This window comes from Euleptes europaea, chromosome 6 (assembly GCF_029931775.1).
Source record: "Euleptes europaea isolate rEulEur1 chromosome 6, rEulEur1.hap1, whole genome shotgun sequence".
NCBI classification, from domain to species: Eukaryota; Metazoa; Chordata; class Lepidosauria; order Squamata; family Sphaerodactylidae; genus Euleptes; species Euleptes europaea.
In genome coordinates this window covers 74,769,681-74,797,217 of record NC_079317.1, presented here as the reverse complement: position 1 = coordinate 74,797,217, position 27,537 = coordinate 74,769,681, and the positions used below count along the sequence as shown (strand labels likewise).

At 42.3% G+C, this 27,537-nt stretch overlaps 1 protein-coding gene across 4 annotated transcripts in view; it reads right to left on the bottom strand.

The window, feature by feature from the left end:
- The window catches only part of LUZP2 (leucine zipper protein 2), a 426,207-nt gene that overhangs the window by 124,993 nt on the left and 273,677 nt on the right, over positions 1–27,537 (bottom strand). For all 4 annotated transcript variants that reach the window (XM_056850997.1, XM_056850998.1, XM_056850995.1 and 1 more), the window contains exon 6: positions 7,215–7,277. In XM_056850997.1, coding sequence (XP_056706975.1) covers positions 7,215–7,277 — 63 coding nt within the window. The remainder of the gene's footprint in view (positions 1–7,214; positions 7,278–27,537) is intronic.

The following is a 27,537-nucleotide window of genomic DNA, read 5'->3' as shown; positions in this document are numbered from 1 at the left end:
GGAAAGGCGCAGTTGTGTTTTTAATGGCTTTATTCGGCCGAATTTTTTTCCCGAATTTTGAATTCCCGCCGAATTGCATGGACCCGAAGCGGGGGAGTTCGGTCTTCGGCATATCCCGAATCTAAACGGGCCGAATTCAGCCGAATCTGAACTATACCGATTTTTTTTTAATTCAACAGCCCTAGTGGTGGAGGCTAATCTGGTGAACTGGATTTGTTTCCCCACTCCTACACATGAAGCCAGCTGGGTGACCTTGGGCAAGTTACAGCTCTGTTAGAGCTCTCTCAGCCCTACCTATCTCACAGGGTGTCTGTTGTGGGGAGGGGAAAGGAAGGTGATTGTAAGCCGGTTTGAGTCTCCCTTAAGTGGTAGAGAAAGTCAGCATATAAAAACCAACTCTTCTTCTTCCAGCAGAAGAAGAAAAAAAATAAGAGCTGAGCAACCATCAAATGATGCATGTTTGCTACAAGACTGTGCAAAATGCCTGAGAGGTAGCATTGCCTTTTACCATTTGATGGCGTAGAGCATGAGGAGCAAAGTCTATCATGTGGGGTCAGAAGGGATGACTTCTCTTTAGCCTCATAATACAAAGGGAAATTGGGGCACTTAATCTGGCAATGCCATCTTTCCAGTTTCATGCGGTGAAAGAATCAGTAGCCCAACCATCAACATCTAGACAGTACAGGGTAAACATGTTGCCTCAGTAGGATGAGTAGAATTTTTTATTATTTCCCCTAATTGGCTGAGAGGTGCTAGTGGTTAGGGGTGTGCATTCAGATTCAGTTTTTTGGGGGAGGGGTATTCTGAATGTTTTGGGTCATTATTCCTTAGGGAGAACCTTTCTGTGTGGCTGGGGGGGGGGTGTTTTTAAATCTACATGCACCTAAATTGCTGGGGAGCTGGTGGTGCCTGTCCTTTAAAAAAACAAACAAAAAAACAAAAACAAATTTCAAGTAGATTGAACCAAGGCATCCTATTCTATGGTCCCCTGAACAGGGTGCCCCCAGCCATCCTCCATTATTTCCTATTGAGGGAGGGGTACCTCCATGTTGCTTCCAGGTCAAAAGCCATGCCTACAAGCAGCAACCACTGGTCAAATGTATCCCATGGAAGAACCAACACAACAAGCCCAACAGAACCATTGCAGAACACAGTAACTCCAGTAGAACCACAAGCCAATGTGTCCAGCAAAACAGAACTAAAATCAATCCAGAGAATCTATGCAGTTGAAACTCATGTGTGTGTGTGTGGGGGGGCACTTTTCCAAGCCCAGCAGAATCAGTTTCAATATGCAGAAGTACAGCAGAACCCAGGGCCACTGTGGCAGTGCGAGCCAAATAGGATTAATGTCAAACTGCAGAATCACAGCAAAACAAATCCAAACTGGGGGCTGGGGGGTTGCAAGCCCGATAGAATAAATGACAATATGCAGAAGCCCAGCAGAACCCAATGCTACCATAGCAGTGCAAGCTCAGCAGGACTAATGTCAAACCAGAGAGTCTCTGCAGTGGAAACTGAAGGGGTGTGGGGGGGGGGGGGGAGTCACTTTTGCAAACCCAACAGAACCAATTGTAATGTGCAGAAGCCCAGCAAAACACAGTGCCACTCTGGCAGTGAATACTCAATAGGGCCAAAGTCAACCATGAGAATCTCTGCAGTGGAAACTCATTGGCAAATGGGAAATGAGCTAGACTGGAAGGTGTTTGAATCTCCTTACACAGGGCCATGACTCGCTGTTATGTAACAGTGAAATGTAATGACAAGTTTAAAAAACTGTTTACCAATTTTCTGTGTTGAAAGTCCTCCTCAATTGTTCTTACCCCTCCCCTTTTTTCTTTTTTGGCAGAGTGCACACAGAAGATGGTCTATTTTTTTAAAGACATTGCCACCTGCACATAAGTAAACAATGTTCCCTAAGTACAGCCATTTACCACTTAGGTAATTTTTTCACGGAGCTTTGCAGCAATTTCACTTTTGTTTTGCCATGCTGCTAATTTTTGATTTTTCATGACTGCTTCGAATTTGAGGAAAAACACTGCTTCATCCCCGCATCAAGTCAAACCTGTTTTGGTCCATTCTTTCCTGTTGCTACGTGGTTTTTGGCACAGATCTCCATGAAAAACTCCCTGGGGTCAGATGTATTCTCCCCACCCATGCAGGCAAATTTCTCCTCCCTCCCCGGCACGCGAACGGTGATTAGACAAGGGGAGTTTTGTGCTCCGACAAGTATCGCAGGCCACCATTCCACCTCCGCAGAAGTCTTCCAGCCGGAGATATGTGTGTTTCTTTTTCAAAGATCATGCTCTTTGTTCTTCAGAGAGTGAGTGCGCGGCTTTGCTTGTGGGGGGTATGTTTAGGGGATCGCGCCCGGGGGACAGCCTCCCTCCTAGGCAGGATGGATCGGCATGCTGAGAAGGGAAGGGAGAGTGTTTGGCCATTTATGCATAGGAGGTTTTGCCTTGGGTTTGCCACTCTTTAGATGTACATTTCCCCATTCAAATTCTCAAAACTCTGCTTTGGGGGCTAATTGTTGAGTTTGGAGAATTCGGATGGGGAAAATGTGCATTCTGGGAGTGGCAAAGCCAAGACAAAACTCCCGTCACCCATCTGAGGAGGGGCGGCCAGTGTGCTCTGGGTCTCCCTCCCCCCCCATGCATCCTCTGGATCCCCAAACTGGTAAAAGAACAAAGGAACTATGGAAATCTTGGGAAAGTGTGCGGATCGGCTTGCTGCAAAGGGAAGGGGAGAGTGTACATCCAGAGAGCATCCAGAGAGTGGCAAATCCAAGGCAAAACTCCCCATACATGCGGTTGCATGAAAGTGGAGTCGAGCGGTTTGGTCTCCTGAGTGCTCGCCACCAAGGCTCGCCCCCAAGGCTGCCAGCCCTCTTGGATGGAAGTTCCTGGCACTGGACGTCCGGAGCTGTACTGGGGGGGGCACAATGATGACCATCTGTCAAAGTCTGGGAAAGGGGGGGAGCTTCGCCAAGTATGGGGGTGGGGGAAAACAAATGTCAAGGTAAATAGACAAATTATATAAGGAAACGAGAGGGACTGGTGCTTGTTTTTCTGCACTGGGGCCGTGTCCACAGAGGTGAACCACACAAGGTAATCCGCTGGGTGGAGTTGGGGCAGAGTTGGGGGTGGGCATAAACAATGAGCTTCTCAGAAGGGGAGGGCTCCAGCAAAGGGGCAGACCAAACCATTGTAGAATACTGCCTGCTTTGTTCCCATGAAAAACCAAAACTACTTCAGGATTGACGAGGATGATCCGCGGCCATGAAAAAAAATTTAAATCGTTTTTTTTTTTGCTCCATGGCAAGAGAGCAGCAAAATTGTCCATGAAAAGTTGGCATTACTGTATCATTTTGCAAACAACAACAACAACAAATATTTGAGACATCAAAGACCCCGCAATAAAATGACTGATTTTGCAATTAAGGTACTTTTGCTTCAAGTAATGGAATCCACCAGGTGGAGTATATTGGGGTTAAATAATATTCCATGAAATAATTTGGCTTTCCAGAAAATACTGATCCAGGAAAGCTAGGAAAGCATTGGTAAGTGCTCTGGAAACATATGGCCCCTCCCTCTTTTCACAGAAAGATGACCTAATAATATTCTACAGAACTGGTATGAGTTCTTCAATATGCAAAACAGGGGATCCAAAAAAAAGGAGCATTCCATCATACATGAAATTATATCTAGGGGCCTGACTAGATGTGATGGCATCCCTGTGTCCACTATGAGCCTGCCACCCCCATTTTAAGGTTTAGATTTTCTTTGTTCTTAAAAAAATTGCTGTGGGGCATCATCTCGACAGCCTATCTGAGAGCATTCCTAACTAGGTGGGGTTTAGGTGGCTTTTCCCCAGCTGAAAAGTCTTGGAAATGGTGTGGGAGGGAAGACAAGGGCCCTGGTGGCAGCAGAGGTGAGGAGTGGGGGACAGGCCCTTGGTGATGAGGGAACAGCCAGGCCAGAGAGGAGGGAATATCCATCACCTGGCAATCACTGCTCCAATCTCCACTATGGCCAGGGCTCCTGTCTCACCCCACACGCTCCATTTTCAGTTGCCTGCCAATTAACTGGTCTGCCCACCAGCCCTCAGCTGGCCAGTGGGTGGAAGCAGGCCAGCTGAAGGGGAGGGGGATCCATCTGTGCATATGGCAGCAGGTGGCATAGTAATGTTCCTTCTGGGTTTACCCCAGAAGTGATGGGGACACTATAGCATGCCCCTCAATTTTTTTTTTTTTTGGGAGAAATGTGCTATAGCATCCGCATCACTTCTGGAGTAAATTTGGAAGGGACAAACTACAAGGAAGCTCCTGCCCATGGTAAGTGAGTACCTAGCAACCCTAACTGTCACCATCGCCGCTGGGATCAGAGTGGTTCTCAAAGTGCTCCCCAATGGTGGCCGGGCCCGGAGCGGCTCCCATGGTGTTCTGCCATGGCGGTCAGGCCCTGAAACTCTTCTGGCAACCACCACCACTGTGGCTGAGTAAGGAGCCTATTCTGGCAACCTCTGTTGTTGCAGCCAGGCACAGAGCCGCTCCCAGCATCTGCTGCCACAATAGCCGGGCCTGGAGCAGCTCCTAGCATCCTTCAACAGAGCTGGGCCCAAAGTGGATCCCTGCTGTGGCTGCTGCTGCCAGTTCAACTGGTAAGTGCATTGACTGCACATGTGGTTTTTAAACTGGGAGGAATTTAAACCCCCAATGCATTTTTTTCAACTCTTCAGATTTTTCTGCAAACCTGGAGAGTACCCTAAGTTTGCAGAAAAATCTGTTTAGTGTTGGTGTGGGTTTAGGTATCCAAGATGAGGGTCACACATCACTATTAGATATATAGATATAAGTGGAATTGGATTGAAACAGGATTATTCTGTTTTACATAATGATGACATTATTAGGCTTTCATGGGGCTATTTATACAGAAAAATAATAAAACACAAATAAATGACGGCTCTAATTCCATAAACATAATTTAAACTAGAATGAATTGCACCAGTGATTCTCCCAAACTCATTCTTCGGCACAAGTGTGCAATAAGTGAGGTGAAAGCATTATCCCAAGTCATCACCAAGTTGGAAATTTGCATATTAATTACAACATCTCCCTCTGTAATGACAGTTGATGTTACTTGTGACAGTTTTGTGAACCTTCCCTGTATTTATTTATTTTTTTTGGCATGGGGTGCGGACATTGATTTGTCAACAATATATTTTCTTGTTATTCACTAAAGAATGTTTCCAGAAGGTCTATGTTATTAAGTTCTTACAACATTATTTTAATAATTTATTTCATTCTCTAATCATGCATTAGAAAGGTGGTTGTGGAACAATGAGCCTGGAAACCATCATTCTTAAAATGGGAATAGATAACTGACAAGGAATGGGTCATTTTAGATACGGGCCCCAGAGTCAGTGTGGTCTTATCACCCTAAAATGTGGCATTAAGATGGCTGAATAGAATTCCAAGCATACAATACAATAGGAATGATTTACCTCTACTAACATATTCATACCTTCTCAGCTATATTTATATTCTAATGGCAAATCAGCAAGGAACAGCTTTGAAAATTTGGGTTCCCCCATCCCACAAAATAGAAAACTCAGTGGCCAAGTATCTCTCCAACATAATAATAAACAATATCTCCAACAAAATAATAATAAAAAACCCTCCCTATTAACTGCTTAGGACCTACATTTTGAGATGACATTGCTGTCTTGAAACTCTAAAGGTGGAGAGCTGGAATATAGCCATTGGGCCAGGGGTATATATGCCAAATCCATTTCCAAATCCAAATCCATTTCCACACTAGAGGTTTTCTACAGCTTTTAAGTTTAGGTGCCTGCTAAACCAAGGGTTTGCAATTTTTTTTTGCTGTAATGGTACCCAGATGGTTCAAAAGACTACAGATGCCTTGTAACAGTAATTCTGCTTTTTTTAACAGAATATTCTACCAACTATGTTTATAGGACTGCTGCCTTGTCTCCTCCCTCAGCTCATGACCTGGAGAAGCATATTAGTTATTTTTTGCACAAATCTTTGCAGATGAAAGGTTGGCTACGCATCCCACACAACATAGATTTTACATAGGGTGGCCGGGTGGGTAGGGTTGCCAACCTCCAGGTGCTAGCTGGAGATCTCCTGCTATTACAACTGATCTCCAGCCGATAGAGATCAGTTCATCTGGAGAAAATGGCTGCTTTGGCAATTGGACTTTATGGCATTAAAGTCCGTCCCCTCCCCCGCCCTCCTCAGGCTCTGCCCCAAAAACCTTTTGCCGGTAGCAAAGAGAGTCCTGGCAACCCTATGTGTGGGTGGTTTTGATGGGCAATTGCCCGCCAATCCACCCAGCTGCTCTGGAGTGGGGATTGCATGTGTATGCTGCTGCATATGACTTCTGGGTTTACTCAAAGAAGCACCACATCGCCAAGGCCGCTTTAGCACTCAAACCTCCACAATTGCGGCACTTCTGGGGGTAAACCAGGAAGTGACATAATCATGTCATGCATGTGATCACCCCAGCTCCGCCCCCTAAAACCTCCTGCCAATGGAGAGGGGGGACCTGGCAACCCTAATTTTACATGAAAGCAACTGAAAGTGAAACTAATAGAAAACTAGTATTTGCATGCTGTGGCCAGTGGAAATGTGTGTGACGTGGCTGTGTCCTGTGCATTAGAACACAAAGCAAGAAATACTATGAAAATGTTGTGTCATTATCTGTGGAACAAAGCTTTTGACTGAGGTTATGATTTTATGTTTGTTTTAGCTTTTTTAGCTGATAGTTGTATTTATATTGTTTTTTCTTCTTCTTTGTAATATTGGATATGCCATTAAAGGTTTATTGATTGATTGATTGAGGTTGGCCCCCTCCTATCATTTACAGCACAATCAAAAGTGTGTGGAGGTGTGTGAAAGTGGTGAGGAGGCAACATGACCCGAGCACCAGCATAAATGCTACTTGCATCGGCATAAGGGGCACTTATACGGGCAATGAGGCACTTACGCCGGCACCGGAGAGTGGCATGTCAGCACCACGCATGGGCGGTGGGACAGCTGCGGCAGCAGCATACCTCCAGTGCAGGGTCTTGCACTGGCACCAAAGGGGGCGTTCCTCAGGGGCAAGACTGGCAGTAGTCAGCTCCTTGAGCCCTTTTGCCCCGGAAATGCCCATATTTGCTAGGGTCAGAACAGAACACATTCTACTCACCTCTTCTGCATGAATACCACAAAGTTTGCTTCCGGACAGGAGTTTGTTTTTCAGGCTTTTGTTCTAAAAAAGGGGAACAAACATATTTTTATTACTAAAATGTTCTAAAATATTAAGGAAACTCCTAAATATTTTAGCATGGTAAACCAAAATACAGACTTCAAGCTAGAAGTCAGTGCAAATATACATTCAAAAAGAAAATAAATATGCAACAGGCTTGGTACAAGTATTATCTTCTATTTTAAAATTCTGAATGCCTAAGTATTTCTCATTTACATATTCATTTACAGAGACAAAAAAAATCACACACTAAGCTTTCAAAACAGACTGTCAATTAAGGTGGAAAACATTTGTTTGGACTAGCTGTGATAGGAGATAGAAATGGAGAAAGGTGAAGGCACTACAGTATTTCTTATTGACTAAAATGAAGATTCCAGTCCTGAAATGAAAATTCTATTTCTGAGGTAGAATATTTTAGTAACACATTCAGCTGATTGAAACCAAAAGCATTGCTTTCTTTCCCTTCCCCCAATGCACTTATTTCTTTTTTAATATTTTCCTAAATGAAAATGAAAGAAATTTGAATTGATTGGATTAAAATGGAGTTCCTTGTAACTGTCATAGAAATTGGTTTTCACAGTGACTTGCACCATATAATCAGCCTTAAGTCTCAGTGAGAGAGGTGAACGATAAAGAAAATAAATAAATAATGGGGACCCAAAGCATACTATATCGTTTTCCTTTCCTCCAGTTTATCCTCACAACAACCCTGTGAAGTAAATTAGGGTAAGTATGTGCATCTGGTCCCAGGTCATCCACAAAGCTTCCAGGGCAAAGCAGGGGGGTTGAACCTGGATTTCCCAGATGCTAGTCTGACACTCTAAACGCTATAACATATTGGCATGCTATTACTAATTTTACAGCAGCAGTGTCACAGAATACCTTCAGTTGCCAATCAAGAAATATGAGATTTTGGCAGATAGCCAATATTATTTATCTTCACATATACTTGATATTCTTCAGCCTATATAGAATCAGTCATTTAAATTTCATTGATAGTCATGCTAAGATGGCTATTGTAGACCAGACAATGTAACTATTCTCAAATATATCTAGGTAAGTAACTGGCCAGCCTTTTAAGCTCATTAGTATTAAATGAAGATATGCATGGAAAATTTCCCAGATACTTTACAATGGAAGCTGGTCTGAGTCCTCTATGCTTTCTCCACCCCCATTTTCCATCCTTTTTATTACATAGGAACCCATTACTATCTATATTTCATTACTCATGGGATATTAAGAAGCCTCATGAAAGAAAAAGAAAAAAAACTAAAGTGGTTTCTAATGGATCTTATGTTTTTTTAAACACCATGCTGCTCTATGAGAGGAGCACTTGCATAATTAATACCACATTTTTTAATATATTAACAACATTTACGACACTGACAAGCTGTTCAGATGTTCCAGATTCAGGGTAAAGTGATAGGCAGACTTCAAAAGTGCTTTCAGGCAATTTCCCATTTTTGTATTTCTTTTATAGATTAAGCATAATAACTGTGCAGCACTTACTGACAGAGTCAAATAACAATCAGGAACCATTATAAGTCGCACATCACCTGCAAGTGTATGGAAGTGAAATCTGGCAGCCACTTTTTCAGGATAAGTTAAGAACATAAGAAAAGCCCTGCTGGATCAGACCAAGGCCCATCAAGTCCAGCAGTCTGTTCACACAGTGGCCAACCAGTTGCTTTGGGAGAAGGTGGTTTTAAGGAGAGAACATGTGTGGGGGTCAGGTCTCTGTATGAAGGATTCAGAATGCATCCATATCAGAGTATGTATGTGTTTGGGACCCTAGAAATTGTGTAAAGAAGCAGCTGAAAGGCAATTTAAATAGAGAAATGGAAGGCAGGAAAGATGAGTATCCTTTCCCTACTCTAGTCCCTCTAGAAGTTACTTAAGGGCCATTTATGAATGGTCAATTTTGATGCTCGCTCAAAGCTCTTTTTTAAAATGTGACTTTAAAAATTCCTATTCAGGGTCCCGATGCAAAAGGAGAAATTCTACCCCCCCCACTCGCCTGCTCCTTCGTTCCTGTTTGCATAGCCATTAGCATGTGCAAAGCTAACACACCTCTGTTATTTTGCATGGTTCTTTCAGGGGATTCTTTGCAGCGGGGGCGGAGCAAACACCAAAGGTTGTGTTAAAGGGGGCCTTAAGTAATGTGAAGCAGGTATGGGCCAACTTCGCAGTCACTTCCGGAATGACGGTTCAACGTGAAAAATTCAAAAACATATGCGGGGCAATTCAGCCTGGAACACGCTGCTAATTACCAAGCATAAATGGCCTAGAAGTTACTTTTTGTAAACTATAAGTTATTTTAACCTCTAGACATTACTTTTTCTTAAGGAAAGAGCTGTCAACATTGGGTTACATGTATTTACATGTAACATATAGTTAAACTATGACTTATGTGTGACAAAATACCATAGAACAAACCCAAAGAGTTGGACATGGCAGTAGATGAAAACCAAGTTAAGTGTCAGCAAAAGGGCAGGAAAAGGTTAGGAACCTTCAGGAATGTCTCATGCTCTGAGAATAGGTGTGCTGCAGTGATTGAATATCAAATTAGGCAGACTGGGTCTACCAGATCCTAGTCCAGCATTCTAACCATTACACCACACTGAGAATTGAACACATGAAGCTGCCTTATACTGAATCAGACCCTTGGTCCATCAAGGTCTACTCAGACTGGCAGCGGCTCTCCAGGGTCTCAGGCAGAGGTCTTTCACATCACCTACCTGCCTAGACCCTTTAACTGGAGATGCTGGGGACTGAACCTGGGACCTTCTGCATGCCAATCAGATGCTCTACCATTGAGCCACAGCCCCTTCCCCTTCCCACTGGGCAGTCACCTCTTTCAGACTAGCTCGCATCACTGGTTTGTACATTGAATAGTTAACATGGCTATGACATTTAGATAACATGGCCCTGAACATAAGAAGATCCTGGATGAGGCCAAGGAACTTTCTAGTGCAGCATCCTGTTTTCCTTGGCAGCCAACCAAATGGAAAGGCTACAAACAGATCAAACATTTTCCAGAGGGAACAATGCAACCGTTGCAGCTGACAAGACAAATTCCCAGAATGGATAGATGAAGAGCATCTTCAAGTCCTAGAATTCAATGATATGCATTATATGTGTGGAGGAGGCAACACATAACTTGTTTCATAGGGTCCTGTGCTAACTATGGCTGACTCTGCATAACATATGTGGGCCTCCTCCAAACCAACAGTTCATGAAAGACTAAGGTGGAGAACCCTTTATCCAAACAAGGTAGTGACTAGCGGTACAGTGAGCCATATTGTGTGAAACAGATAGTCAATAAAACTATCCATACAATAAGAATTCAGGCAATAAGAACTTAAGTAACAGATGTTAAAATCTATGGTGAAGAGTTCAACGCTGCTCAGACCATCCAATAGATTTTATAAAATGACCAGTCTGATGGGCCTTCTCACATGCAGAGCACCAAAGGAATTGTATAAGACCCCTTCTTAAACTTCTCTCAGATGATATTTTAGAAAAATAGAAACAACGAGTTGGAAGGGACTTCCAAGGTAATCTAATCCAACCCTCTGCACAACACAGGAAATTAACAACTGCCTCCCCATCTCACCCCCAGTGACCTCTATGCTCAGAGGAAGGCAACAACCCTCCAGGATCCCTGGCCAAACTGGCCTGGAGGAAAATTCCTTCCTGACCCCAAAGTGGTGATCGGCATTACCCTGAGAATGTAAAAAAAGGCCACAAAAGCCAAGCACTGACTCATCATTTCCAGCCTTCCTCTCATGCTCTGCCTAATTTTACAGAATCAGCACTGCTGACACATGGCTATCTAGTCTTTGCTTTAAAACCTCCAAAGAAGGAGAGCCCACCAGCTCCCCAGGAAGCCAAATCCACTGAGGACTGGTTACAAGGCCCTCTTGCTATTTCCCTAAAGGAGTCTTTTAAAATTTTCAAATCTTTAGAAAGCAGTTTATGGAGCTGCCCTGGCTTCTTTAGGCTTCTCCTATCTTTCCTTCTCATTGGAATAATTTGTGATTGTGCCTTAAATATCTCACTTTTAAGAAACTCCCACCCCTTTTGAACTCCCTTCTCCTTAAGTATTTCTAACTATGGGATTCTACCCAGCATAAATTTAAGTTTGTTAAAATTAGCTTTTCTAACGTCAAACCTATATGTCTGACTATGTACACCTTTCCCCTTCCCTAAGATCTTAAATTCCAAAATTACACATTCACTGCTACCCAGGGTGCCCACTACTTTCACCTCATCGACCAGTTCTTCCCTGTTGATGAGAGTAAAGTCCAGGCCCCCTTATTTCCCACTCAGCCTTCTGGAAAATGAAGTTGTCAGCAAAACAAATTGGGAATTTATTCGATCTTTGATTTTTAGCAGAGTTAGACTTCCAACAGATATCCGGATAATTGAAAACTCCCATGATAGCTATGTCCGGTCTCTTTTAGAACTTTGTAATCACATCTGCCTGGCTTGGTTGTGCATAGCACCATAACATCACTATTACTTCTTACGCCTTTTATTTTTATTATTTCATTTTATTTTCTTCCTTTTGTGTTTCATACAGTCTGACAATCTGTTTGACCCTTCTGGATTACTTTGAATTGTTTTGGAATTGAGGTAAACTTTACTGTAATAGCTTTCCTCCCTGCCACAAAGGAATTCTCACATCAGTTGCACTACCAGATTTCAAAAAGGGAGCTTTTCAAGACAGCATTTCTTTAACTGTAACATACAAAAGAAAAAGAACATTCACCTATAAGGTATCCTGAGGTGCTGCCAACATGTCACAAGTGTATACCACAGGAACTGAGGTATTATGGGAGGAAAAGGATGACAGCCCAAGGTCTGCAGATGGTATATTTTACTTGAGCAGCACTAATGCTTTTGTTGAAAGCAATATCAGGAATGGTTTAACAAAATATGAAGCCCAGAAAATAATGGAAAGCCTCTTAAATATAGTTCTAGTATTCTGCTGGTACTTTGCTGTCATGAAGAATTTTCATTTGCAGCTCTTAAACAGCAATGTGTGGAAATCCTCTGGGAAATTTTGCCCCCATGAGAATTTTCCTCATCTTCTTAAAAAATTCTTTTGTTTTTCATCAAGATTTCTCAGGTGTGTGTGTGTGTGTGTGTGTGTGTGTTTTGCATGAGAATTCAAACTGTCTTTCAGCAACTCTTAATTTCATTTTATTTTAACAAGAATATATTATTAGTAGAAGTAACAGGGTCGTGATATGACCACTGAAGTAATTACCAGGTATAGCTGATGCATGTGTCAGAGATGTCACAAATAATCATGTGGAGATCAATGAAGGAGGGGAATGTTTAAAAAAAAAAAGAATTGCCAAAACATATGACATAAATTAGGCCTAATGGCCATGAAATTGGGATTGTTTTCTTTGTTCAGTGGCCAGTCAAAACAAGGTAATAATGATGTACAGCTATGATACGCGTGAAAACTAAATCACTATAGAACTTCCTTTAAAATATCAAAAGTAGTAGTCTAAAATAATAAAATTAGTGATTTGAAAGTGTTGAACTTTAATAGTCATGGGAAAAGTGGAGTTGGGTAGAAAACCAGGTTGCTTTTTCGATAAAATGGCAACATATTTAATGTTTACATTCTTATACAGCCTGTACCACTTTAAGAATATGCAAAGCATATGTATAATTTTGTTTGCACATAAAATTGCACTATTTGTTGCATTTGTAACATATTAAAAGTATACATGCCTTGTTTTTATTATAGCAAATTTCATTATATAAGCACCCAGGTTCTAAACTAGTGTTTGGAGCTGTAGCCGAATCCAGGAAACTGAAAACCGGACAAGATGGAAGGGACACTACTGAGTAATCCCAATGCTTTACATAGGTTGGTTCTTGTTGTATGGTAGTTCCCCTGTCTGAGCACCTCTGTGCACTATTTTATACCTGATTCATTAGGTGTCCATAGTGGTAAGGAACATATTTTATCAGTTTTGTCTGTTATATTTCATTCTTAAAAAAGAGACCTTGTTGAACTGATCTATTCTAAGGATGGGAAAGTATATAGAGAACAGTTTCATTCAGTCATTTTTTAACAATTTCTGTAGTGACGTTTATACTGGCAGCCAAATTTGTTATTTTTGAAATGAGAATATTCAGTTATTCTTCTCATATTTTAATGGCAATGACCAATCATGCATTTATTTATATGAACTGCAGTAAGCACACCTTTTGAAACATTAAGTACTGTAAGCAGTTGTAACTCTCCTCCTGCTAAGGGGTGCCACAATGGCACAGGAGCCAAAGACCAGCATAAGAGCAAGACACTGCTGCCCACAAAATGGATGCCTCTCAGAGGGTTTTGGTATCCATCTTGTGTGTCAAGCCTGGGCAGGAAGGTGGTTGGCAGCTCTACTCGCCCCCTGGCCCTAAGGTGTGCCTGGGTGGACAATGGGGCTAGCTTATCTCCATTGTGTCACCCTAAGGTTATTCAATCAGCGCTCCAAGAAGACTCGCCTCTGGCCCTAAGGTGTGCCTGGGTGGACAATGGGGCTAGCTTATCTCCATTATGTCACCCTAAGGTTATTCAATCAGCGCTCCAAGAAGACCATTACTTACCTTATCTGCACCCATCCTAGCGATCAATCAGTATTCAAGAGAATAGCCCAGGCATTCTCTTGGGTCCTGACAACTCATCAAACCTCTCCTGTCTTTATGTTGGAGCCCCAACATAAAAGCAATCAATTTTTTGTCTCTGGCTTCCCTGCCAGCTTACGTCATACTGCCTCAGAACTCATTTTGGGGTATAAATATTTGTCCTTTGGCCATTCATAGTGTATCTGTGTTCTGGGTCCATGCATGCATTCCCACTTGTGTGGGGGCTTTTCCTTTGCTCCTGGAAATGCTGGTCATTTTCCTCTTCAGCGCTGCTTTCCCTGGATGTCTCTTCAAGACTGGTAACTATTACCCATCCTTGAAACCCCATCCAACTTCTACCCTTTTTCTCTTAGTCAGCTCTTGTACGATTTGTGTTTGTATTGCTTGAAAGTATATTTCTTGTCATTTTATTCTTTAATAAAACCTATTTTAATTATACAACTGCCTGCTCATTGGAAAGTTTTCACCCAGGACTATCCTAGTATACATAGGTTATCTATCCGTTAGCCCCTGTCATGCAGTCTCCCCAGCCAATTCCCACACACCTGAAGTGGAGACTGCCTACTTAGGATAACAGTACTTGGTTTGATTGTTAAGCTGTAGTTCTACAATGCAAATTTCTTGGTGACTGAAAAGTCTACCCACTTGCCAATCACTCTTCCCCTCCAACAAACAAACAATAAAACAAACTGCAGAACCCCCAGTGGCATCTGTAACTGCTCACTAAATTTTAGGCGTGTAACTTGATCAATTTAAAACTTTTGATGCTTGTATAATAACATTCACCCAAAATGTTGCTAATGGGAAAGAAATTGCTGCGAATGATTTCTTAGAAAAGAAAAAAGAGAATAATGACATGGAAACATTTATTTTGGGTGATGAAGAAGATTTTTGTTTTGAAAAAATATCCACTGGCACCAAAAGTAACCACCATTAGTTTCCAAGGGAGAGATTAACAGTCCTTAACATATTTTAATAAGATTATAAGGGAAAAAAGACTGTCAAGAAATGGGTATAAAATAGACATCTAAAGTAAGCAGAAAATGTCATTTCAGCATCACCCCATCAAATTTCTGAGAGGGGGAAAAACCCACAGAAAATGAACCCTAAAATAACCCAAAACTAATATTTATAATATATGTTTTTGTGGATTTGAATAAGAAAACATGGTTCTTATGGCATAATCCTTGAAGACAATATGAAACATTCAACAAGTAGAAAATGCTGCCACCTTCCTTTTAGTAGAAGGGGAGGCTGGGGCACAGACAATGCCTTTTCCAGCAATTGCACTGGTTACTGATCAGGTTCTGGGGCCAACTAAAGCTGCTGATTCTTATTTTTAAAATCTCACACCACCGGGTGCCAGTGTACCTTAGAAGTTGCTTCTCCTCATATAAGCCTCACCACTGCCAACCTTTTCGCAGGCTTTTGTTGTGTGCCTTCGCAGAATGCGGTGGGAACATTTGTGGCAAGGAACAAGGTTATTGCCACAACTGCTCATTCCTCAGTAATTGCTGAGGGGTAACCATCCTAATGTTTGTTGATGCTCTGATCTTTTGGCTTTTCAAAGAAGAATGAAAAGAGTTACCTCTTTTGTATGGTTTACAGTTACTAAAGGGGCATTGTGGACCTCTGCTGCTTCAATTTTAATATATTTATTTATTACCAATGGAGCTACACGTTGCTGCAATGTCCAGGTTTCCCAATAGGTAAAATAGGAATAAAATGAACTGTTCATATTATAGGAAATAAATTGATTTTGGTAGCTCACAAATTATATATAGAATGCAATCCTAAGAACACTTTCCTGGGAGTAAGTCCCATTGAATAAAATGGGACTTACTTGTGAGTGGGCCTGCTTAGGATTGCTGTCATCATCTTCAACATTATGTATAAACAGAAGAAAGTCATATTTTTAGAGAAAACCACCAGAAAACCATTTTCTCTGTAATGTAATAATCAGATATTCAGTTAAAGTTTATAACTGAACATTTTAGCAGTATATCATTATTGTAGTATATCATAATAATAATAAGAGTAGACCAAATTAGCTATCCTGAACTTTTATTGAAAAGAAGAATCCTTTGTGTTTCAATATCTTTTCTGAAAAGGAAAAGCAAAACAAGAGAGATGGAACATTGCCCTGTAATAATTCATTTGTACTGTAGGTGTTAAAAATAGAAAATCTATATTGAAATGGATTACAGAACGGAAATATGTGAACTCTTTCAATGACAAAAAGCTGTAAATATTATGCAAACCCATTTGATTAATTCAGATTAGCACACTGTGCTGAAGCAATTTATTACCAACTAGTAATAGCATTCTAAACTTACGCATGGAAAACATGTTGCCAATTGAAAACAGACTATTAATTGAATTCAGCACATCAAGCCAGGTTGAAGTCCACGTCCTAATGGAAAGCTGGAAAGTTTTATTTGTAAATTAGACACTTGTCGATGTCGCTCAAAGAAATGTTCTTTCAAGGGCCAATGCAAAAGTAATACCCACTCACTGTTTACATTTGAATTCCCTCATGTGTCTTTTACACAATTCCCGGGTAACGACAGCATAGAGCATCTTGTTTCACACACATTTTAACTTGTTCCCGTCCATTACCTAGTGAAAGTAGGTGCTTCTGCAATGATAAATTGCTGCAAGCTGCTTGATGCAGGTGTTCATGGTACTGTAAGGCAATGCAGAGTAACTATGATATCATTGTAAACAACTTGGTATATACACTGCTATTGTAGTTCTTTTTTTAAAAAAAATTATCTTTTTGAAACACCTGCATAAACCCAGCCATCAGAACAAGTATGAAAAGATTAAGCGTTATTCAGTAGCATGTTAACTGACTTTATCCTCAGCAAGGGTCCAGGTAAGAACTGGCATTTTACAGGCACATTCTACACTGCTCTCAAGCGGTTCTTTTTGCCAAAGGCCAGTTGGTGTAGGCAAGTCCTAGATGGCACCTGCTGATTATTTTCTCTGCCAAGGACATTTTTTTAATGAATTATTTTCCAGCTTTGTATCGAGAAAAATCAATGCAGGAGTTATGGAAACATGATTTGGAATGGACGTCCTCTGGTAACAGTATATCCCAGTTTAAAATAACTTGGAATTTGTTAATAACTTCATTAAATTGTTCCTACAGATCTTGATTGACTAGGTGTGAACCTTATGCTATAGCAATCCATGCTGTCTGTACAAAGTAAAGTGTCCATACAGGAGACAGTAGGAAATATGGCACAAAAAGTGGTTTTCTTATCAGACACAAATCTATAGTTCCATGAAGAAGACCAGGAGAGAACAGGTCAAGGGCATCAGAGAAGATAACTAGATTAATTATAAATCAATCTGGAGAAAACCTAGAGCAGAATACTGAAGTCAGCTGCATTTTTAGTGAACAGAAAGAAATCTGCAACCTGTAAAGGACACAGTTTGCCTAGGGCAAGAACATGCTGCACTTCATCTCAAATTAAGAATGATCTAGAAGATTATTTATATTCCTCATCTTTATATTACTTCAGTGTCCTGTGATGGATTTAGTAGTAATTGATATGGTAACTTTGTTATGTTATTTCTGGAAGAGATTTTAAAGTTGGATGGACTTCACTAAATTCATATCCAGCCCACACAATTCACATGTATTAACAGCTTTACTTATACTGGCAGTGACAATTAAAAGGCTAGTAATAGCTGTAAATACCACACAGTTAGATTCATATCATGAGCATGTGCAAATAAGAATATCTGCTTTCCCAATGGTACCCATTTTGGCTCCACGCTGCAGACCGAAGATATGAGACACAGCAAATGAAGACAAATAAGAGTCACAACTTTATTAACTTAGTCAACTGGTGGTGACAGACTAATGATGAAGTGTCCTCCCGTCTTTCCGCATCCAGGCTACCTGCTGCCAAGTTGAGAGGTTGGAAATGGTATTTCCCGCTGCCAGCTTTGCTCAGGAAATTCCACCCATTTGCTCAGTATGTAAAACTAGTTATAGCTGTAACTAGTTATAGCTTTTTACTTCCACACTCTTTAGTAGTGTGCTGAATGCTCGTAGTATCATCAGCCCACTTGCCTTGCAGACAGGCTCTGTCAATGAGTATGCCCTTGTATTTCCCATTTGAGATATACACAGAATGGAAAACCATTAGAGGTTTTGAGTAACCTTCCCTTGACCATGAGAACAGCCCAGGGTCCACACCAGTACAATCCATGCTTGTCTTTCCATCTGACCTGCACTGACTCCACCAGTTGTCAGCTAATTATTTCTAGGTTTGCTGACCTCCAGGTGTGGCGTGGATATCTCCCAGGATTACAACAGACTACAGAAGTCAGTTCCCATGGAAAAAATGGCTGCTCTGGAGAGTGGCATTATAGAGGAAGAAGAAGAAGAGGAGAACGAGGAAGAGGAGGAGGAGGAGGAAGGAGTTGGTTTTTATACACCGACTTTCCCTACCACTTAAGGGAGACTCAAACTGGCTTACAATCACCTCCACCGCTCATGTGGAGGAGTGGGGAATCACACTCAGCTCTCCAGATGAGAGTCCACCACTCCAAACCCCCGCTCTTAACCATTACACCATGCTGGCCCTGCTGAGGCCCCTCCCCAAACCCTCCCCTCCCCAGGCTCTGCCCACAAATCTCCAGGTATTTCCCACCCCAGAGGTGGCAACCCTATCAAAACATATCAAATTAATTACCTCCCAATCATCTAGCAGCACAGAGCAGGCAAAAAAGCCCCACTTGACCAATGTGAGGAAAGCTAAAAATTCTTCCTGTGATGCCAGCAGGTAAATTGGGACTGCCTTGATACTGAGTCACAACCACTTCTGCTTCGGACTGAGCACGAAGGACGAGCGGCCACTTTAAACAGGTACTCCAATGCTGCCCCCTTGTTGGTATTTGTTATTCATCAGCAGTAGGGAATCCCTTGTAACACTTTTACAGCTACCCTGTGCTTCACCATGTTAAATGTGGAGGCAAACATTCTCCTGTTCACATTTACCATGGTCCCGTTTCTTTTACTTCTAGTTAATGGGCAAGCTCCAGCCTGAGAAAATGGCATAACTCTGATTTAAAAAAAAAAAAAAACGAGACAGCTTTAACATTCCTTTTAAAAGAATAAAGCTGCAAAGTGAACCTTGCCCACCCATGAGAAATTGTTGTACCAGTGATCAGAGTAGAAGCTTGCTGACAGCATGATGAATAATGATATCATCTTTACTTATTAAAGCTATACCCAACAAGCCTCACCAGATGACAAGTTGAATTTATCAAGGGTGCTCATGGGAGCCTGTTGTGAGGAGCAAAAGAACCTGTTGTTTATTGTTGGAGCACTATTTGGTGTTACTGAAGTCTGACCACACCGCACTGACAGGTATTGTTTTGCATCTTGATTAATATTGATGATATTCCCTCTTCTGTTGTTTAAAAGGCACAGTTAACCTTTTGGGCAAGTAGAATGGCTGAACAAATAGTTATCATATTCCATTTGTAGTAACTATGCTTGTAATAATATATCTCAGTACACTACACTGCCTGTTTCACTATATTTCCTTTATTTCATCTTCTGTTGTTGTTTTTACACAGTTCCTGCTCTGTCCACAAGGTTCCAGGTTGATAATGTTAATTAGAACAACAGTACATAAAATAGCACCATCAATTCTACCAAGCAAATGCTTGTAGGACTGTCCCATATAGTGCCCACAATTTGCCAGGAGAGGATGAAATGGTGTGACACTTGACTCTTGACTGATCATGTTACCAGGCGATCTATGGTTCAAGTTCATAGAAGGACCCATGCTGTTGTGATCACGTATGGAGAGAGCCTTTCACTGTTTCATAAGAACAGCCTGCAGGATCAGACCAGTGGTCCATCTAGTCCAGCATCCTGTTTCACCCAGTAGCCAACAAGTTGCTCTGGAGGACCAGACAAACAGGACATTAGTGGCCAAGGCCTACCCCTGCTGCTGCCCCTGACATTATTATTCAAAGGTTTTTTGCCCCTGTAGATGGAGGCTCCCGTCAGTCACCAGGCTAGTAGCCATTAATGGACCCCTCCTTCATGAATCTGTCTAACCCCATTTTAAAGCTATCTATGTTAGTGGCTAAGGAGCCCTGTGGCGCAGAGTGTTAAGCTGCAGTACTGCAGTCAAAAGCTCTGCTCACAACCTGAGTTCGATCCCAACTGAAGTCAGTTTTAGGTAGCCGGCTGAAAGTTGACTCAGCCTTCCATCCTTCCGAGGTCGGTGAAATGAGTATCCAGCTTGCTGGGGGTAAAGGGAAGATGACAGGGGAAGGAACTGGCAAACCACCCCGCAAACAAAGTCTGCCTTGGAAACGTCGAGATGTGACATCACCCTATGGGTCAGGAATGACCCGGTGCTTGCACAGGGGACCGTTACCTTTACCTTTTATGTTAGTGGCCATCACCACTTCCATGCGCAGTGAATTCCATGGATTAATTACTTGTTAAGTAAAGAAGTATTTCCTTTTATGTGTCTTAAGCATATTTCCCAATAACCTCATTGTGCACCCCTCACAAAAAACCTCAACCTAATCCCTCTAATGCCTCCCCTTAGCCATCTTTTTTTTCTAGATAGAGAGTCCCAGAGTCTCCAGACTTTCTCCATAGGAAAGGTGCTTCCTTTCTAAGAGGGTTCAAGAAAGGATAAGTTCCAGGGGAAAGGAGTTTTTTTTTTAAGTAACCGAAAATGTCTTCAAATAAACTTGATTTTTTATTCTAATGCACAAAGGATGATGATGTTCTGATTTAGCCATGCATGCAGGTAGCCTACAGAAACATTAGGCCATAGACCCAACTGGCATTAGAACTACATGAACCTCATTTGATCCAGGCTTATGGTCAGCCAACCTACAGGAACATAGTGTAAATAGCCTTTGGGTACACTCAGGGAGCACACAGGATAAATGTAAGAAGCAAGAATCAGATGATTTCCCACTATATCCTCCATTTACTGCTCCTTCTGGTTTAATTAGGGGTACTGCAAATTAATTCTGGAATTCAAGTATCTACAGTTTGCTGCAGCCCTCAGTTGTGTTGATTCACAAGGATGTTCCACCTTTTCATGTATACATTGATAAAAGGCTTGAATAACTCTGCATAACACTTATGAGAAATACTAGCTGTTGCCTTTGAAGAAACCTATTCAGAGCACAATAGAATAATACAAGTATAAAGTAGCTGCATAGGGTAACCCCTTCCTAATGCGTCAGTTGAGCTGGATATCAGCATGTAAAAATAAATAGTGCTGGATGAACTCCCCATAGCCTCATCATGATATTCACTTGAAATCATGAATTCATCAAGATATTCACATGAAAATTACTTGCAAAAATACTCCTGTAACATGTCTGTTGAGTGCACATAAAGAAACTCACAAACTGGTATAAAAAAACAAACCTACAATCTTCCTCAACCCCCCATCCATCCCTTCATATCCCCTTTCCCTTCTCTTTTCACTCATTTATTTCAAAAAATATGTATACCCCACCTTTATTCCTGGCTCAAGGTTGTTTGCTTTATCTGGGGATAGAACAGGAGTGGTTTCAATAACACTAATTTCTCCTCTTTTTTTGCACCTAGAAAAATGATGCTGCATAAGCATCCCAACTACCAGAAACCCTGGGTAGCATTGTTCCCCAGGACTCCTGAGTTCATTGGAGCTTGGAGAGAGAGAGAGAGTGAAAGAGAGGTGGCGGGGGGGGGGGGAGAGAGACCTCAACCCCCCCTCTTGTTTCCTTCTGCTGCTTGGAGCAGCAGAGGGAGATTTTTTTTTAATAGTCTTCAGGGTGATGGTGTAACATTACTTCCAGGGAAAGCACGAAAGTGACATTGTATCTCTGTAGGAATTGCTGGAAACTCTATGGGGTATTTTTCACAGTGGATTTTGCTTTGGTTTCGAATAGGAGCAAACAATAAACCGATTTAAATAGCTTTTTCATGGCAGTGCAGATTCCCCTCCCATCCCAAGGCATTTTCAATTTTTCATGGGAGAAACAGCGCACTTCTCTGCGCTGCTTACATCTGCTGCCGCTCATGACTCACCGCTCCAAATCCGCCTAATCCCGCCCACTCTTCCCATGATCCTGTGTGTGTGTGTGTGTGTGTGTGTGTTGGGGGGGGGGCATCCTGAGAGCTGCAAATCCAAGCCAAAACTCCAGTCACCCTTCTGAAGAGGGGCAGCCAGTCTGCTCTGGGTCTCCCTCCAGCTGGTGCGATCCTGTGTGTGTGTGTGTTTGGGGGGGGGGCATCCTGAAAGCGGCAAATCCAAGCCAAAACTCCCGTCACCCTTCTGAAGAGGGGCAGCCAGTCTGCTTTGGGTCTCCCTCCAGCTGGTGCGATCCTATGTGTGTGTGTGTGTTTGGGGGGGGGGCATCCTGAAAGCGGCAAATCCAAGCCAAAACTCCAGTCACCCTTCTGAAGAGGGGCAGCCAGCCTGCTCTGGGTCTCCCGCCAGCTGGTGCGATAATATGTGTGTGTGTGTTTGGGGGGGGCATCCTGAAAGCGGCAAATCCAAGCCAAAACTCCCATCACCCTTCTGAAGAGGGGCAGCCAGTCTGCTCTGGGTCTCCCTCCAGCCGGTGCGATCCTATGTGTGTGTGTGTTTGGGGTGGGGGCAACCTGAGAGTGGCAAACCCAAGCCAAAACCCCCATCACCCTTCTGAAGAGGGGCAGCCAGTCTGCTTTGGGTCTCCCTCCTGCCGGTGTGATGCTGTTAGAGTGGCAACTCCCCCAGCCAATCACCGTTCTTGGGGGAGGAGAAAGGAGACGTCCCGGGGAGCATAGTAAACATTTTTTCATGGGCATCCGAGCAACAAAACGCTCTTCTACTGGAAAGTATGGCTCAGAAGTGGTTTGGATTGCCTCTCTTTTAACCCGGCTTATTTTGCTCAGTGGGGGAAAACATGGATCTGCAGTGAATAACCAAAATTTGCCTCCGACGCAAATCAGCATCGAAACAGCAGCAAATCTCCATGAAGAATACCCCTATGGTAAAACCACAGTGTTACAGAGATTACTGGAGAGATGCCACATCACTTCCAGGTTTTTCCTGTTAGCGACATTATGCCATCACCAACAGATGCTCCCTCATGTCCCCACCCATCCTCCAGTCTCCCACTAAGTGGGATTCAAAAGAATCAGGATTTACATTGCATTATATTGGGTGGGGGTGGGGTGAATGAACTAGGAAACTGCATTCTGAGCTCCCCAAGTTTGAACTTTGGTATGTGTGTGTGCTGTCAAGTCACAGCTGACTTATGGTGACCTCATAGGATTTTCATGGCAAGAGACATTCGGAGGTGATTTGCCATTGCCTGCCTCTGCATGAGCTGAGAGAGTTCTGAGAGAACTGTGACTGTCCCAAGGTCACCCATGTGGAGGAGTGGGGAATCAACCCCAGTTCTCCAGATTAGAGTCCCCCGCTCTTAACCACTACACCACACTGACTCTCTTTAACTTCGGAAAAAAATAAAACTAGTATGCCTTGGGGAAAAAATGTTTAAACTTAGCAATGTTCATGTCACATTCACTGTTTACAAGTTTCAAAAACTATAAGATAAGAGAAGAATTTAAACATGAGTCCGTTCCGCCTCCCTTATAGGCTGAAAAGGTATCATCCAGGATGGACTGCAACATCTAGTCTTTTGACCTCATTATTTATAAAGACCAAGAAACTAGTATGTGCATTACAATGTTGAAATTTTTGTCCTGCGTATTCAGCCTTACAATGGCATTGTTTGAGGTCTGAATACAAGCAACTACCACTCAAAGCAATGGGAGCAGGCACTACAGAAACATTTTGCTGATGCATTTAATGCCTTAAAAAGTTTTAAGTTGTAGTCAAGGTAGTGTTCATCATGTGTGTGTGTGGGGGGGCATTATTCTTGCTTGGGAATACTTTCCTATATACTAAGATGTGGGGGTGTAATATTTGTTCATTCAAGGAGAATCACCTTCTCTTTCAGAAAATTATTTCCTGCAATCAATGCCAATCTAGACATTTTACCCGATGTCAGGCAGCGTTATTTGTTTTGGCCAAGATAAATTTGAGTCTGCTTTCTTTTAATGAATAGAGCACATCTTCAGGACATTTTGTATGGGATTCATTTTTCCCCCTGCAAACAAAACTGCATTGTGCTTCTCAAGATGGTGACAGGGCTGATTGCCAGAACAAGCTATTCCATATTTCTTATTAAATGATGGCTGCTTACAGAGATTTGAGGGCACACGGAAAAGCCAGTGGAGGGCAAATAAATATCATTAAACATTGCACCGTTTTTAGCACCCCAAGCATTTTGAGGAATGCAGTTTATTTTGCAGCAGAGTGAGAATGGGATTTATAGAATATAAAATAGTCTTCTTTAATGCATGCTCCATACTTCACTTGTATTAGAAGAAGATAAATTGACTTTCATGCAACTTACTACGTACAACCTAAATGACAACAACTTTGGAAAGAGACTATACGGTTACTAGGCATCACTTGGCAACTGGTGGCAGATAAGGAAATCGGGGACTTACAGACAGTGATTGGCATCCCTGGTGCAATATCACTTCCAGCATGACCTGGATATGATGCCATCATGGTGGGGGTGATAGTCTAGCATTTGTCCCCAAATATATGGTTTGATCATACAGTTTGGGGCAAATGCGAGGGCATTACCAACATGATGATGTCACTTCCAGGTCACAGCAGCAGCAGATGAAGCATCTGCAGTCCCTGCCATTCTGTTCAGTCCCCAGTTCCAGCCCATCTCCTGGAGCATCCTGCCTTGGGCAGCTTTATGAGGAGCCAGCCCACCTCACTCACATATAAGCTGTGCTAGGGACAGCTCATCCTGGCTCCTGAGAGCAGCTCCCCATGGCTCCTGAGAGCAGCTCACAAAGCCAAAGATTCAATACCGGGCAGAGGGAGTTGGCAACCCAATTCATCAAACCTCTTCATAACTTGCTGTTCAATAAAGCCTCTGAGGTAGCTGCTAGGCCTCAGCCAGGCAGGACTCAAAACTGGGCCTATAGCCCCTTAGGCCCCTCTCCCATGCCACAGGAATGGCGGTAGCAGAGGCCTGGGCCAACGTGGCACAAAGGAGGCAACGTACCAGTCAATCTCCCTGTAGGTATACAGAAGAGTGCTGAGGAAAGTAGTTCTTCACGGGATCCTGGTCACTGCACAATGCAGCCTCAGGAACTCCAGTACCTGCCAGCAGTGCTGCTGGGCCCAGTTATCTCCCAGCCTAAAGCTGAGCCATGGCAAGATAGCCTTACTGGATCCACTGTTCCCATAGGAAGAAGCCTTGTGTGATTAGATCCAGCTCTCCAAGCCTGGCCAGCTCCAGGGTCAAGGGTCCGGTACTGATAGGTTTGCCAACTGCCAGGTAATAGCAGAAGATCTCCTGCTAATTCAACTGATCTCCAGCCGATAGAGATCAGTTCACCTGGAGAAAATGGCCACTTTGGCCATTGAACTCTATGGCATTGAAGTCCCTCCCCTCCCAAACCCCACCCTCCTCAGGCTCCACCCCAAAAATCTCCCGCCGATAGCGAAGAGGGCCCTGGCAATCCTAGGTACTGAGGAAACCTGACTGCACAGTACAGGACAGAAAGGGTGCATGTTGTTATTCCCTCAGGATTGTGCTGCCCATCTGAAAATTATATTAAAATTTATGCATATGTTATCAAATTAGGATTTTTATCAATTTCTGTTCAGATCTTCCAAGCAACACTAAATATGTTCACATAGCAATGTTAACTATATGCTCCTTTATTAAATAATGAGGTAACAGTGATTTGCCATTAGTTTGACAAAAAATTGCTTCAGTTGTTGGATGTCTTATATTTCACCATGCATCTGTATCTCTGCCAATCAAAGTAAAGACACCCCATCCAGCAATGAGTGAACCATATACTGGGATGGCAGGTTTATGTGTGAGGATCACAAAGGTTACTTCAGGGCAACAAAATCCTCTGCATCTAGCAGCCCAGCTTGGATATGCAGAGAATCGAAATTTACAACTAGAAGAGACAGCCTATTCACCAAGCCCAAATAATGCACTTTCAATCCGATTTCAATGCACTTTGAAGGTGGATTTTACTGTGTGAACTGGAAAAATCCACTTGCGAACGATCCTTAAGGTGCAGTGAAAGTGGATTGAAAGTGCATTATTTGGGTTGTGTGAAAGTCAGAGAGAATGTCAGATGGAGAATGATGTGAGTTGGTTGAAACACCTTTGTAATGCATGATCTTTTTCTCTGATGACTGTTAAGCCTTTTAGGGAGGGAAAGAACCAGTGTTGGAGCCAGTAGTGGATATAAAAATAATGTTTATTGTAACCTAACAACCAACCAACTAAACAGGCCATATCTAGGCCTCAGTAACTCTAACTCCTCCTCCAGTTATAGTCACAAGACCTGAGCCTCTCTGTTATAGACAGCCTCTCTGTTCTAGAGAGTCTCTGGGAGTTATCCTTAAAGCAACAGTACCAATATACCACAGTGATTGGATGTGCCTAGCAGACCTGCTGACCTATAAAAGTGCCTTCTTTGTGCTTCACTTTATATTTGTAAATAAAGAAAATATTAAATAATGTCATATATCACCACAAGACTCAAGTGCCCTCTCCTCCAAAGAGAACCAAACCCAGTTAGTGATGCATATTCCTCCTCCTAAGAAAGCCACTTACACATATTTTAAAGCAAGCAATGATTCACTATCAGAGTATGGGGTAAGGAAAAGGAAATGAAAGGACTGGGCTCATTTGAGGAGGGTAATCATTAAGCTGACTCAGAGGTTTGAACAATAAGAGTAATTGGATAAAAAAAACCCTAGTAGGGGCAAATCACACATAATTTTAATTGAAAAGGGGATCAGAGAAACCTTAGTGTTGCCATTTTTTACATGAAAAGCAAGCAAATTCTTTCCCCTTATATGCTTGTCACAAAGCAGATGCTAAAGAGCTGTAAAACAAATGCCAAAACAGAAACCAGCGGAATCAGGAACTTTGCCAAAGAAATTAAGCGGCAAGAAAATTAATTTCTCAACCATGCAAGAATTCCAAAGAACTAGAAATGGCATATTCACATATTCTTAATCCATAAATTTCCAGTAACTCTTAGAATCCCCCACTCATTTCCACATAGCTTGTATCAAATCAGCTATAAGCAAGCATATCAGATCAGCTATAACCAAGCATGTCTTCTTCATTAGACAATCAATGTAGGTAGCATTTCCAATTGAAACGAAGCAATAGATTGAAACAGAGAATCCCATTTGACAAATTTGATTCTAAGTTTTAAAGTAATAGTTTGTGTTTTGCTGCACTGTCTGTAGAGGAAGCACTGTGATTCTTCCTTCTAATGGAAATGAGAGGGAGGTGACAGAGCTATTTGAAAAATTCAGATTTTTTTTAAGAGCACCTTTTTTAAAGCCATGCCAGCCTGCAGCACCACCTTCCCATTTATTTTAGAAATGGTGTGGAAGTGTTATACCTCTGCAGGCTGCAGATTGGGCTTAGAAAGTCCATTACTGTGAATCGACAGTGCTACCAATGGCAAACTGATAAAAAT